The 12,362-nt window shown below is 42.7% G+C and overlaps 1 protein-coding gene across 6 annotated transcripts in view; it reads right to left on the bottom strand.

Moving 5' to 3' along the window:
* Nucleotides 1–7,756: 7,756 nt before the first annotated feature.
* The window catches only part of MEGF10 (multiple EGF like domains 10), a 107,461-nt gene continuing 102,855 nt past the window's right edge, over nt 7,757–12,362 (bottom strand). For 5 of the 6 annotated variants that reach the window (XM_049796460.1, XM_049796461.1, XM_049796463.1 and 2 more), the window contains 3 exons: nt 11,436–11,480; nt 9,702–9,908; nt 7,757–8,733 (listed from right to left, as the gene is read on the bottom strand). In XM_049796460.1, the coding sequence (XP_049652417.1) occupies nt 8,573–8,733; nt 9,702–9,908; nt 11,436–11,480 (413 nt within the window). In that variant the 3' untranslated portion in view covers nt 7,757–8,572. The remainder of the gene's footprint in view (nt 8,734–9,701; nt 9,909–11,435; nt 11,481–12,362) is intronic. The other variant, XM_049796465.1, reaches the window with a different exon arrangement.

Here is a 12,362-nt window from a genome sequence, read left to right as displayed (position 1 = left end):
CGCATATCGTGAGCTGTATGGGTATGATATCCATACAGGCAGCCCCTCTGCTTTCTTTTTCTGGTTACTGGTGAGAAAAAAATTACACGGTGGACTTAAATTTTACACTCTTAACACGCCATCAGGCAGCCTTTCCTACATTTCTAGTTGTGGGAATTTGTGTTGTAGTTACTGCTGCTGAGCTTTGGCTTTTCGTGCCGTGGGGGCCTGGGTCTTCCTTTGGGGCCCGGCAGCAGGTCTTGGTGCCAAACCCAGTAGCCACCCTCTGTCCCTCCCCTCACCCTGCGTGGCTGGATTGGCTACAGAAGGGTCACGGAGCGGTGTGTGAGAGGAGGGCGAGGGTCCCCGAGGAGCACAGAGAACTTGCACTGCTATTTCTGCGGGGCTGACTGGCAGCAGAGAGGAGCTGTGCTGGGGGAAGTCCTGCAAAGAGCAACCAAAGGGGAGGGGTGGTGGTGGTGGTGGTGGTGGTGGTGAGGGGCACTGGGGAACTGACGGTGCCCGTCTGCCAAAGAGGGTTCCTTTCTGAGCGGATGAGAAATGCCAGCACCAAGGCTGGATCTGGAAGAGGGGGAAGAAAGCCTGTGCTTGAGGGCAGTAGCATGTCCACCTTTCTTGGGTCACATCCCGCCTCGTAGCACTTGAATGAGGGGAAAGAGTGCCCAGCGACACCAGAGAATGGGACTCGGTGGCATTTTCAGGTCCATAGGGCCAGGTGCCACAGTGCTTGAATCAGGGGAAAGGGGCCCTGCAAGAGAACAGGGACAGGCACCATGGCACCTTCCTGAAGGGAAAGGGGCCCTGCAAAAGCAGAGGGCCAAGACCCGTGGTGCTGTGCTCTGGGGAGAGATGCGCTCAGAGAGCACGGGTCCAGCCCCATGGTAGTCAAAGCAGGGTGACGAGGCTGTGCAAGACTGGAGGGAGAAGCCCCATGGCGCTCTGCTAAGGACAACGAGAGGCAACGGTGGGCATAGCCCCAGGAAAAGGGGGGGAGAAAGCAGCATGGGTGGGGATAGCAATGCCACCTGCACTGTTAGGAAAACAGAGACTTTTTGCAGTTTACAGGTCTTTATTTTATTTCACTTACAAATTATGTCACTTAGAGCACAGGGAGCCATTGAGGGCCAGTGCACACCCCAGCTGCTGGCCCAGCCCTGGTTTCAGCTGCACTTGGGACATTCTTCTAGCGCTGCCAGCGGGGTGGCCTCTTGTTGGCTGGATAAGAGGCCTCGGGGCTGCCGACCCTCCTCTTTGGGGCTCGCTGTGGCCCCGCAGGGGAGCGTTCCCTGCCCTGGCTGGATGTAGATGGACCTGCCACGGCCTCCTCGGGCTCTTCCTCCTCAGGGATAGGAAAGAGGACAGAGGGAGGGCTTCCAGGACCACCACGAAGGGCAGCTGCTGAGGTGCTGGGGTAGCCATCCACATTGGTTCTTTGAGGGCTGTAGAAAGGGGCCAGCCTAGGTGTGGGAGACCTTCGCCAGGAGGCAGCAGGGCCAGGGGCACCTGCGGGGCTGCCCTCCCACCCCCCCACAGCACGGCCGTCCTCCAGGCCCAGCAGACGGCGGGCCTCCCCACTGCACTGTTGCACAGCAACATGAATGAGCTCATGCACAAATGGTGCCGCGCTGTTTTGGAGGGTGGCCCTCAGCAGCTGGACCAGCTGGTTTTCATCCAGCCCAAAGAGGACGAGCAGGGGTATGATGAGGCCCTCCACTGTGGCTGCTCGTGAACACCAGTTCCCAAAGATCCACCTCAGCTCCTGACGCACCCAGGTCAGAAGGGGCTGGAGGAGAGCTGGGTGGTCCCGGAAAAGGGACGCCCAGGTGTTGGGCTGGAGGCCGCCCAGAGGAGCCCTGGGCACCTGGATCTCCACAGCCTCTTGTGTTGCTGCACGGCTGTGGGCCGCTGGATGGCCGAGAGCTCCTCCTGCCTGGTGGCTGATGACTGATGGTGCTGCAAATCGGGTGATAATATGCTCCTCAAAGTCATCATCTGCCTCCACTGACTGCATGATGGAGATGATCCTCCCCTTGCAGAGGGGGCACTCGGGCTTGCTCTCAGCCCACCGCAGGATGCATGCATAGCAGAATTGGTGGAGGCACGGCATCACGTAGCTGGCCCCCTCGCAGCTGTCCAGGCATATCGGACAGCGGTTGGCTGGCTCCGCAGCCATGCCTCCCACATGTTGCAGTGGGCTGGGGGAAGCTGGGGATGTCAAGCCACTTCTTGTCACCGGCACTGCAACAGCCGGTGTCACACTAGAGAAGGAAGAGAGGGCAGGGTCACTAGCTGGCCCGGGAAGGGGTGGAAGAAATACCCAGGTCCCTCAAGAAGGAAACCCTCCCAGCTCCCCAACCCAGACAGAAGTTCCCCCTCCCAGCTCACCTCTGCTGTTGCGAGTGTGCCTCCTGGGTGCCCTGGCTGCCTGAACCCGGCAGGGCCGGGGAGAATCCTTCGGTGGCTCTGGGGCTGGACATGGAGAGCTTCAACGAGCAGCTTCTCGACCACCGCAGCAGCACTAGTGGTAGCTTCCCTCAAGACTCCAAACCTCGCGAACTTGCTCAGCTGGAGTGTGGGCTGGACCTTGCTGAGATTGGGTGTCTGAATGTAAGCAGTGAAGGACGCCTGGTCACAATGCGGCACCTGGGGTTGTTTTCTGGTTTTGGCTGACCTAGAATTAATTTTGACTCTAGTAGCTGGTATGGTGTTATGTTTTGGATTCAGCATGAGCATAATACTGATAACATGGTGATGTTTTCAGTTCTTGCTAACTGTTTGTACTAATTCAAGGTTTTTTCAGCTTCTCATGCCCAGCCAGCAAGAAGGCTGCAGGGGCACAAGAAGTTGGGAGGGCACACAGCTGGGACAACTGGCCAAAGGAATATTCCATACCATTATCATAATGCCTAGTATATAAACTGGGGTGAGTTGGCCAGGGTGAGGGGTGGATCACTGCTCGGAAGCTAACAGCATCGGTCAGCAAGTGGTGAGCAATTGCATTGTGCATTCCTTGTTTTGTATATTCCAATTCTTTTATTACTCTTGTCATTTATTATTATTATTATTATTATTATTATTATTTTCTTCCTTTCTGTCCTATTAAATTTCTTATTTCAACCCACAAGTTTTATTTTTTTTTTCCCAATTCTCTCCCCAGTCCCACTGGGGCAGGGAATGAGTGAGCAGCTGCGTGGTGGTTAGTTACTGGCTGGGGTTAAACCATGACAGAATATCACAGTCCATCCCTTGGTGACACCAGAACCCATCGCTCAGGGACATCACTGTCCATCACTGGGGGATGTCACGACAGGCCATCCTCACCCACGGCGCTCGCCCCACGTCTGGGGTTACCACGACACCGCTGCCCGCTCCATCCCCCCATCTCTCATCGCGTGCTCGGCATCAGTGTCTCACGCCAGTCACCGAGGCCTCAGCCACGTCTTCCCAGGGCCCCGTCAGGTCGCTCTGGCCAGGGCAGACGTCTCCAGGCACATACGGCAAGAGGGTGCACTGGATAACACCTCGTGCCTCCCCGGGAGGCTGCAGGACGAAGTCCCACAGGCTCTGCCCACACCTCATCACTGCTGGCCAGCCCTCCGCGCTCCCCTGCTTCCTCCCACGGGGGGGCCACGGGCGGCACTTGGCTCGCCCTCATGGGTCTTCTGTCTTTCTCTCCTTCCCACCGAATCATGCTATGTTTCTATGATTCTATGATGGGTTCTTAATGGCAAATCTATCATCCTGGATCAAACTGTGATAGTAAAGAACAACTTCCCACACCATGTATCTGTTGCCAGTGTTTTGGGTTCATCTTAGGGGGTCAGAGTTACAAAGAGAAATTACAGTATGTTAACCCCTTTTATGCTGCGTTTGTACTTTGGTTACTGGCTTTTTAATGGTTAATCGAAGGCTATTGCCCTACAAAAAAGGGGCAATGCCTCAGTTTTGGTAACTCAGCTCCACATCTGTCTAAGGGTTAAAGCTTTAGGCGTTCAAGAGAGGCTTGAAAGAATTGCCCCGTTTATAGTATTAATTCCTGCAGGACCAGACAGTAATCACCAAAGTTTAGCAGTTAATCAGCCTTGATTTTCCACAAGGCATGAACTACTTGCTTTCTCTAAGAGGGAAAATAACATACATTACTTGGTGGTCCAGCATGGGCAAGGATAACATTTTTTTATATTTCCCATGCTATTTCAAGATCTATCCTAAGGAAATGAAAAACAAAGGAAAAAATTTCAAAGCATTTCCCATCTTTCATTAGAAACTTTATTACATTAACCTACAGGTATGTGAAATGAAATGAATGGTAGTGAAGGGCAGCATGATGAACATCAGTCATCTTTGGAAAATAGATATATTTTCACAACAAACCACTTTTTTGTCACAGCTAAGAAAAAAAGCCAGGCATACTTGATAGGTTTTCTTTAAAAATATATTGCAGTTCAATCATATGAAAGTGAAGTCTTGTGGGCTAGAAAACTGAAGATAGAAGAGTTAGGTTCAGTGCTCTAGCACTAGTATGAGTGTACCAAATGACAAGATTTTCTGTACAGTAATTAATAAGCATGCACCCATTTGTTTTCAGTCATTTAAACTACTATATATGCAATCTTTAAAGCATTTTTGTCAAAATTAGCTCTCTATTCTTCAGTCTGGACTTTAGAGCTTCAGTATAAGGATTACTATTTGGACACATACCTCATAAAAAATTCAGTTGTAGTCATAGTACTTGGAAAATCCAATATACATTAAATAACACATTCCCCACTTTTGATTTTGTTTTATTCTTCAATTCTAATTTGACTTTGCAGATTGTCTCAGCAGAAAGTATGAGTACAATGAAATCTTCTTTCCCTTGTAATCTGCATGCACATCTCCAATTAAAATTAATGGGAGTTCTCTGGGTAGATCAAGATAAGGACAAATTTTATGCATAACAGTGTGTTATGATTAAAAATCTTTGATATAGTAAAAAGCCTTGAGGTTCATTATGCTTCTAAATTACCAGAATTAATATGCTTACATTATCTAAAACCTAAAGTTTATAGTCACTACCTACTTTAAAATCAGCTATTAACTTTGTGCAGCATTTTGCACTGTATTAAACTGATAAAACATTGCTAGGGGATAGTTATCTCCATTTTCAATGCTATGTTTCTCAGTATTGTAATGTGAATATATAGAGGCAAGGCATCTCTTTCCATTCCTGTCTGTGGTAAAGCCAGTTCCTTGAATAGATGGTGTTTGCTAAAATTATTATATCAACTTACTCATTAAGTTCCCACCACAATATAGTAAGCATGTTCAGAAATATTTAAGTTCTTTAAAGAGCATACTGGGATCTACAAAAAGGGCTATGTGACAGTCATGAGGATTGAGTTGGGAGTCTCTCAAACTGACAGCAGAGTGTACTTCAGAGCAAGCCACCCTAGCTGTACAGGAGACAGCAGGATTGCTAATGCAAGTCCCATCTGCTTTTTTTCCTCTGGAATGATATACAGCTATCATTTAACAAGAATGTATTACCCCTGCAGGTAGTCTGTTTTCTGAGTGTCTACCAATGATCATTCACTGAAGTAAATTCACAAGTTATTTACTTGACCTATACGTATTTCAAATCTGTCTCAGATATCTGTAGACTTTGCTTATGCTAACTACACAGCAGGAGTTTCACCCATGTATAGAAAGACAGATTTTGGTAATCTGTATATTTAGAATATACAGAAGAAGCAAAGTTATCAGAAACTCATCTGTTTTCATGAATATTTGTCTGAATATATCACTTGAGGATATGTGACATACTGGAAATTTTCAAACAAATAGCATTTATTCAGCTCTTCATTTTTTCATATAAAAAAGAACTGGTTATATTATGAAGGTTAACTTATCTAGTGGTCTCCAAATTTTACAGAATAAGAAAATAAATTTTTGTCAGCTCACAGTTGCTAAATACAGCATTTGCTATTCATGGCTTCAGAGAAGAAAAGTTTTATTTTAAAGTCTGTTTCACACAGTACAAACATATGAATTTATCAGTAGCTCTAAATGTTATCCATATGTACACAAACACAATCAATATTTTGTCTTATGGAGGGATTAAATGGTAACTGGCTTTTGAAATCTTGTAGTTAATTTTTGTACTTGCAAAATGTAAAGATAATCAAATTATTTATTCCAAGGATATACAAGAAATGCCGAGGGAATTGCAAAACAGCCAGTGCTCATGGCCAGCAACAAACAAGAATGTTACAGAGCACTTTGTACAGGGATATACATTCTCAGGCTTGGGCACATCTACAATGATGTCTTTGGATGCAGATCTATCATTTGTCACCACTTCAGTGACAACAAATAAAAGCAAATTCTATTTCCATTTCAGCTCTGGGGTTCCTTTTAAAAAAGTTTTCCAAAAGTTTTTTTCAGTTTTTCTTCCAGCAGATGCTCTGTTGCATTTAGTGTTCCAAAGGCAACTGGTTGTGATTTTCTTAGGAATATATCAATGCTGTCACAACAGTGATTATTCTTTGTCTCAGACTGTATTGCAGTCCAGATGTAAAGATAAAAATCTGTTGCGGCACTCCCTGTGCTAAGCCAGAGGGCACGTACACCAAACTCTTGAACTATCAACTGCCCTTCACATCGTTATCATATATGACAGGTCTCATGTGCCAAAATGTGACCCCAACACAGAAAGAAGAGAGGACTAGTGCTTCCTATTGTATGCCATATGATGCAAACACTGTATCCTTTCCCCATCAATTGGGGATATGCCAACCCCTAGAACAAGCTATGCAAAAGAAGCTACAGAGTTACTGCCAGGGCAGGGTGGAAAAGCCTGCTGGGATTATGTTACAAGCATGTTAGCAGGTAGCATCACTGACAGCAGCAGCAGCTGGAAGGAATACTGCCATGTAATTTTTAGGTTTCTAAAGGTAACTTTCTACTGAAGGAGAATGTCCGGTCTATAGCAACCATTTTATTTTTAGGCTGATGTGTTTGGGGGACAATTTTGCTTCAGTGGATGGATACCTTGGCAAATTTAATTTCCACCAAATTGCACAGTTCATAACAGACTGTTTTGGAGGGAGAGAAATGAGCCTTTTGGAAAGATGGTCTCCATCCATATAGTCAACAGAACAAGCTAACCTTTAAAGAAGGACTGTTTTTTACTTTTCTTCTGCATTCTTGTTACTATCCTCGACAAAAACACCTTGATTTTTTTCCCAGTTAATTCATTACGTTAAACTATTACGTATGAGCTAACCACCTCTGATAGACATCAGTATGACATGAATTCTTACTTTAACCTCTCCCCTGTGCCCAGAGGTCTCTTTAACCAGACAAAATAAAGGCCAGGTGGCAAAAATGCAAAAGAAATGGATACACAGTAGAATATTTTCGCAGTTACAAGCTAGATCACTAGAAACAGACACACAGCGTAAAAATGGAGACACAAGTTAATGAAGAATGGGGGGTACATGTGTCACATTATTAGCAATGCAAAAGACCAGCTTAAGCATGTATTTCCCTACATCAACTATAAAAAAGAAAAGGTGCCTTTTTAGCAAGTATGCACAGAGATTGCTTCATTATTTCTAAGAAAAAAAAATCAGAACACTTTACTATTTTTATCCTATATTACAGTCATTATTACTACCTGTTTATAAAATGTAAACCTTTCCTTGCAGTTAAGATTTACAGCAGTCATCGCCTTTGTCCACTCCTTACATAATCAGTCCATGGTGACAAAAAAAAAAAAAACCAACTGATTAAATTTACGTATTTTATGAAGTAATTACTGATATGTTATGGATTATTAGTTGTGTATGGCAGAAATAGTGGTCAGAACTGCAACATACAGAGTTGAACAGTAGCAAAAGATTTGTTGGAGACTGGTACTGGGTCTGGAGTACCAAGAGATCTTGAGGCATCATATAATATTGATGTATGCAATGCTTTTATCTCCAAAACTACTCAAGCAAGGTATGCCCATCACCAGTAATGGACAAAAAAGCCTGATGATGGATTTCCGAAACAACTGCAGCATTGTGCTTATTTATCCCCATCAGATCTTGTTTCTTAATATGTCTTGACTAAAGGTCAGAATGGAAGGTAAAATTTGGCAAGGCAGTTTTCTTCTACACAACTAGTGAATCAGATCACCTGTATAAAATGGTATTTGGTAAATTGCACTGTCCTGGGAGTATTTCTACTCTGAAACACAACAAACATGAAGTCTATATTTAAAGTCGCTGAAATTGGATGTTATCACAACTGATCTGCAAACTAATATTTTTAAGCTAGTATATTACAGTATAAATGTGTTGCATACCTGTTTCTATAAAATTTACTGCCATGAGAAAAATCATCAGGATCCCCAGAGCGTGACATTTGTCCATCTGTCACTTACATACACAATACAAACCTCATGTTGAGATTCTGTTTAATGTACAGCAATTGTCTGCTGGACAGATTAGGAGCCAAATATGATGGTGAACTAGAGGAAGAAGCACAACCATGCCACTTTGCCCCTTGAGAGTCCCACTGTGCTACACATCAGCTTTTGGAGTCATTCACTGCTGACCTCCTTCATAGAGGATGTGGGGCTATCTCGAACTGGTAGCAAGTCATAATGACATGGAATATGGCTGTTTTTTGGAAGATCATAAGGATCCTGGCTGAAACGTCCGCTGCTGCTGAATGCTCCCTGGACAACACTCACCGTAGGTTCTGTGATAAAAGACAGCACATACACTCAACACTAGAAGCAACAAACAGCAGGCAAGCACTGTGTTTCATTTCAGTTTGCATTACAAAATATCCTCTCCTTTCTGCTTCAATATAAAGATTCCTTGTCATGCTGAGTCCTGAAATGCAGGTGTAGAAACAAAGATTGCTGTTAAGGTGTTTTGGCTTTACACTAAGTTACACCTGTGGGCTTTGCAACAGGGCCCTGCTGTGAGTATATTTACTGACAGAAGCAAGTGGACCAGCATCTGTTCTTTGTGTGTGGACAAACTAAAAAAAAACCAACATAAATTTGGGGGGTTTAGTCAAGATTTTATAGAAATCCTTAGAAACACAATGGGGATATTGATGGATTTCAGAGGAATCTCTAATTGAGGACAGAAAAGCAAAATTGTATCCTATGACATGTGACATACACTTTATTCCAGTCCAGAGACCATTAGGATAACACCATTCCACAAGACCCCAAAGTTTTCTGTAACTACAGTAACTGCAGCAATGCAGTAACTAGTTAGGGCCCATATGAGTGAAATACTACATCTGTGGGTGAAGATGCTGTTTTTTCTGATCAAGAGGAGGAAACAGATCTTTTCTCTCTCTTCCATACACATACTCCAGCTGCATTCAGTACTTAACAGCCTAATCTCCAGTTGAATTATACTGCAATCAAATGCTAAGCTTATCTTATGCTGTTGTTTAAAGAAAGTCTTTCAACCAGGGAAATTCAGAGGTATCTCTGTGCTATAGAACAGAGCTGAAAGTATTTCACACTCTGTTCCCGTGAATAACACCACTTATCTGAAAAGAATGAGATTGTTAGTATAGCAGAAAATAGAATCTGAACATATCAGCATTTTTTTCATGTGTTTTAATTAAACTGATTCAAAGAAAAAAAGCCCTGTGCTCTTTATTCTTAACCTTCAACATCTAGAAGCAGATTTTGTACTTACCAACTTCATAAACATTCTTATTTGCTGAAGCAGACCCAGCAATCTCAGCATATGGGGAGTCCCTGCGTGCTGGTGACTTCATTTCAACATAGCCGCATTCTGAACTTTTTGGTACAAGAGCCGGTGGGTCTTTTATAGTAGCATATGGGTTCTCAGAACTACTTAATGAACAATTACTTAAATTGTATTCTGAGTTCTTCACTAGATCTGCAAAAAGAAAAACATATTAATCTCAAGCATGCTACATACTATGGACATTGCTACTAAACACGGCATTCTTTAATTTTGAGTTCTAAAAAGTCACTCATACATGAATATTTAAATGGAAAGCTCTTTTATGGGCTTGATCTTGTCATCAGCAAATTCCTGTTGCAAAGTTTGAGCACCTTCAATTCTGGTTAAAACAGTAGCTAGCATTAAATACAGATAACATGCAGAATCAGTTTTTAACAGGCACTTCAGAATACTTTTTGCCTTCCCAAGTGCTGAACTCAGGACACTATTAAAATAAGTGATCTAATGCTGTTCCCAGTAGCAATGTCTGGGCAGATGGTAAGGTGACTTCTAGGGATGGCCTCTTTGGTGCAAAGTCTGAGTATGCAGCCACACTAGAAGAGTGACCAGCTTCTTATAAATTTCTGTAAGGTGCACGCAGGAGAACTGAAAAGGAAACATCAAGTTGCTTGTCATTTCAGGATTTAACTGAAGGACACGTAACTGTAGTTTAAGAGAAGTTGTATTTTCTTACGCTGGGAAGAGATTTTATTATGTCTGTGTTACTTTGTTCTCTGTGTTTTTTTGTGATATGCTGTTATCTAAGCTTTAGAGCTGAGACTTGTTCCCGACCCTGAATATCTAGCATGAGACTGACCTTGGTGAACCTGCCAGTGGATAGCTGCTCATAACTTTGTGATTCCTTTAAGACACTTTAAACTGGCTTCCCCTAATCCTCCAAACCAGGAAATACCAGATATAAAAATCACTCCTTAAGCTTAATTGTCTTGTATTATACACAAGGTGACAAACCAGCTGCTTTTGTCTACATATTTAAGTCATTATTCATATGGATTTATCCACACTTTTTTCATTGTTTGGATATTTAGGCATTCTAGTTACCCTTGGCACACATTAGTCATATTACAAAAATAGTGGCACACACCAGTATAGTCCAGTATAAAGTCTTATGAGAAAACTGTGTAATTCAAAAGCTCAAAATATCATCATTACTATGAATTTCTGAAGCTTTTAATTCCTCTATGAATTCATGTTTTGATATCCTTTCCAAAGGCCTGCAGTGAATGGGATGAAGCACTGCAGGCTTGTAGTCATGCAGTCCTATACTGACCATGCCAGCTGCAAGAGGAATTGGATCTCTTTAAAGCCTTTCATCAGAGGCAGCATGCATCCTTGCCTGGGTCACTAGGCTGAATTCAAGGGCCATCCCCCTTCTGCTGTCTAAAGTACAGCCATTTCATGACTCAAGCATTACAGAAACATTTGATGGAAGTGACACATGGAAGACTTACAAAGGCTTGGGTTTTTTTAAAAGAAAAAAAAGAAGAAGAAAAAAAGAAAAAAAAGGCGCAAACAAACTTCATGCATTGATTCAGTGTCTAGGAATAATTTTGTCCAAAATTATTTTATATTCTCTTCACACAGAAACCAAAGATAATTTAGAAGACTAAACTGATTATCCCTGTCATTTCATCTAAATGGATCAGAAAAACCCCTCACCTTTCAGGGACTTTCCCAAATATCCTCTATCAAGTCCAAAAGCACCTGAGAAAAAATGATATAAAAACAGAGTAGTTTTAAAATCAAATAAAAGTGATTACATAACAGCTTCTAAATCTTTAAAAATTGCTTTGGTACTAATTCCTACCTTAGCAGAATAATTCTCTTATAAGCACTGTGAAACTGCCCAGTCTATACTGGGCATATATGGCATATACTGGGTTACAGAAGCATTTTTACTATTTGCTTGCACACTTTCAAACAGTAGCTTCCTGAACAGGGAAGGTGGTTGAGGTTGTAAGGGACCATTAAATTATCTAGTTTGACCTCATATATGTCACGGGCCATTACATTTCCCCCAGTTACTCTTGAATGAATCTAATAACTGCTGTTTGATTAAAGCATATTTTTTGTCTGGAAAACCATATCTACCAGAAAGGCATCCCATCTTGACCTGAAAATCTCAGACTATGCAAAGTTCACTCCAATTCTTGGTACTTTGCTTCCAAAGTTAATCAATCCCGTTGTGTTGTCCAAGGTCAATCTGTTCCAGTCCCTTGACCTACAGGAATGGCCTAAACACCTAGAGCCTAAGCCCACAGCTTTGCAATTATCTGTTAGTAACAGATTTCTATCAATATAAATTCCAATATAAACATCAGCAATCAGCAATGCCTGACAACTGTCTTCAGAGACCTGGCACTTACCTGGTAAATAATCCATTCAAATAGCTTTGATTGATATCATGGAGTGCTAATTTTTTCATCAGATTGTATTGTGGTACTATGCTAGAAGCCTTACAAAAGGCCTAAAATAATTTTATCTATACAATATCTCTATAAACAAAATTCATAGTTTGCAAGAATGAAATTATGTTATTTGAGGATATCTAAACCAATTAATTTTATTCCCAGCCCATCCATATTT

This window comes from Accipiter gentilis, chromosome Z (assembly GCF_929443795.1).
Source record: "Accipiter gentilis chromosome Z, bAccGen1.1, whole genome shotgun sequence".
Lineage (NCBI taxonomy): Eukaryota > Metazoa > Chordata > Aves > Accipitriformes > Accipitridae > Astur > Astur gentilis.
This window is presented reverse-complemented; position numbering and strand designations above follow the sequence as displayed.